General features: G+C 37.1%; 1 protein-coding gene across 2 annotated transcripts; it reads right to left on the bottom strand.

Moving 5' to 3' along the window:
- Positions 1-399: 399 nt before the first annotated feature.
- Positions 400-1404, bottom strand: LOC120143267. 2 transcript variants are annotated; one of them, XM_039157633.1, is made up of 2 exons: positions 844-1404; positions 400-667 (listed from the first exon to the last, which is right to left on the bottom strand). In XM_039157633.1, exon 1 carries the CDS (start codon positions 1336-1338, stop codon positions 850-852), a length of 489 nt encoding a protein of 162 aa, XP_039013564.1. In that variant the 5' UTR covers positions 1339-1404; the 3' UTR covers positions 400-667; positions 844-849. The 2 variants fall into 2 exon arrangements, with proteins under 2 accessions (XP_039013564.1, XP_039013563.1); XM_039157632.1 differs by having other exon boundaries at positions 400-619.
- Positions 1405-1705: the final 301 nt, after the last annotated feature.

Genomic DNA, 1705 nt, shown 5'->3' with positions numbered 1-1705 from the left:
AGAATGAAGAGTGATTGGCGACGGCGAGTGTCGACGACCGATTATGGAGGCAGTGACTGAGGCGATGGAAATTTAGGGGTTTGGGTAACTAAGGGAATTGGGGCTTGGGGGAATACGGAAAGTTGTGTTGAAATAAATTATTAAGGAAGAACATTAATGAAAGGAAATAGTAATTAAAAGATTATTGTTATTTTTTTAAAATTTTATAATTGAGAAACGTGTATGTAAAAAATATATAATCAACCATTGTCAAGTGATGAAGAAAATCCTTAAACAGATAATACTTTATATTTATCGATAGGGTGATTGATTCAAATTATCGAAAAGTAAAATATGATTCAAAACCCCTCACTAAATTTGTTTCCATTTCACAGCCATTCGAGACATTCAAGACTCGAATGGCTGTGAATAAGATGTAGAATCCATTATCATAGAAATTTTCCGTCATCGTATCATGTAGAAATCAAATTCCACAACTTGTCCGATCAATCATTTATTTTGATGGAAACAAACATACAGTTTTAAGAACCACAAAGTCTTAATAAGAGAGCTTCAATGAAATTACTGAGCAAACCAGAAGTCTTAAATTCCCCACCTGCGACAGCATAAGCAATTGATCCTGCAAAATGGAAGCCCAAGAAGAGAGCTTCACTTCACAAAGAACAGCCTACATACCAAATCAGATTTGGTACAACAATACACTAAGTTGCACAATTTCTGCTAAAATCCCAATTTCTACTAATAATTCCACAAGAATGAAACTGGGAAAATAAGAATCGAAAATGGTAATTCAAAACAAAACATGAAATTCAGAACCTTGAAGAAAAGGAAATGAAAAAGTACCCGAATTCACGCAGAACCAATTAGGTCAGCCCACGGGAGAGGCTTACTCTTGCAAACAGGAATATCTTGGAACTGTTGGGCAGGCAAAGTCTTAGACAGAGCTCCAACGAAGAACTGAACCATACCAGATTTCCCATCGACCTCAATCCCAGTAACAGGCAACCAAAAAAAGAACATCTTTGCCTGAATCCCAGACACATCGTGAACAGCCCCGTAACTCAGCCTCCCCGTGATGGTCTTGTCGTAGTAAACCAGGTCGTCAAAGTGAACATAACAGGTGCTTTCCAGCTCTATCGTGAAGTCTCCGGTGGAGGAGAGGGTGTAGGACTTGACGTTGCCGGGAATGATGCCCTTTGGAAGATTGTACGACGGGAGCAGATCGTGGACATCTGAGGTTGAGCCGTGACTGGTTGCCGGATCGGCGGTGGAAAAGGAGAGATGGGTTTGAGAGAGGAGGATCAGGAGGAGAAGGTACAAGGAGATTGGAGATGCCATTTTTTTTTTGCCTTGGGAAGAACCAGACTTGGAAAGATAAACTTGTCGGTACAAGAACCACGTGAAGAGTTGAAATATAAGGAACGTGGAAAAACCAATAATTAAATAAAATATTCTAAAAGATTATTGAAGTTGTCAATTTTATATAAATTAAAGGTAAATATACATTTTGGTACCTAAAGTAGCTTTAAGCTTTAATTTAGTACCTTAACTTTTTTTCTCTCCAATACTTGAACCTGGCTTCAGGGTTCAATTTAGTATCTATTTTTTTACACAAATAGATACGTAAAATTAGTTTCTCGATTCAAATTGATTAAAAATTATAAAAGCCAATTTTTTAACAAAAAATCAACTGCAATTACATATT

The sequence above is a fragment of the Hibiscus syriacus genome, unplaced genomic scaffold (genome assembly GCF_006381635.1).
Source record: "Hibiscus syriacus cultivar Baekdansim isolate YM2019G1 unplaced genomic scaffold, ASM638163v2 tig00110840_pilon, whole genome shotgun sequence".
Lineage (NCBI taxonomy): Eukaryota > Viridiplantae > Streptophyta > Magnoliopsida > Malvales > Malvaceae > Hibiscus > Hibiscus syriacus.
Note: the sequence above shows the minus strand (reverse complement) of the source record. Positions and strands in the feature narration are given on the sequence as shown.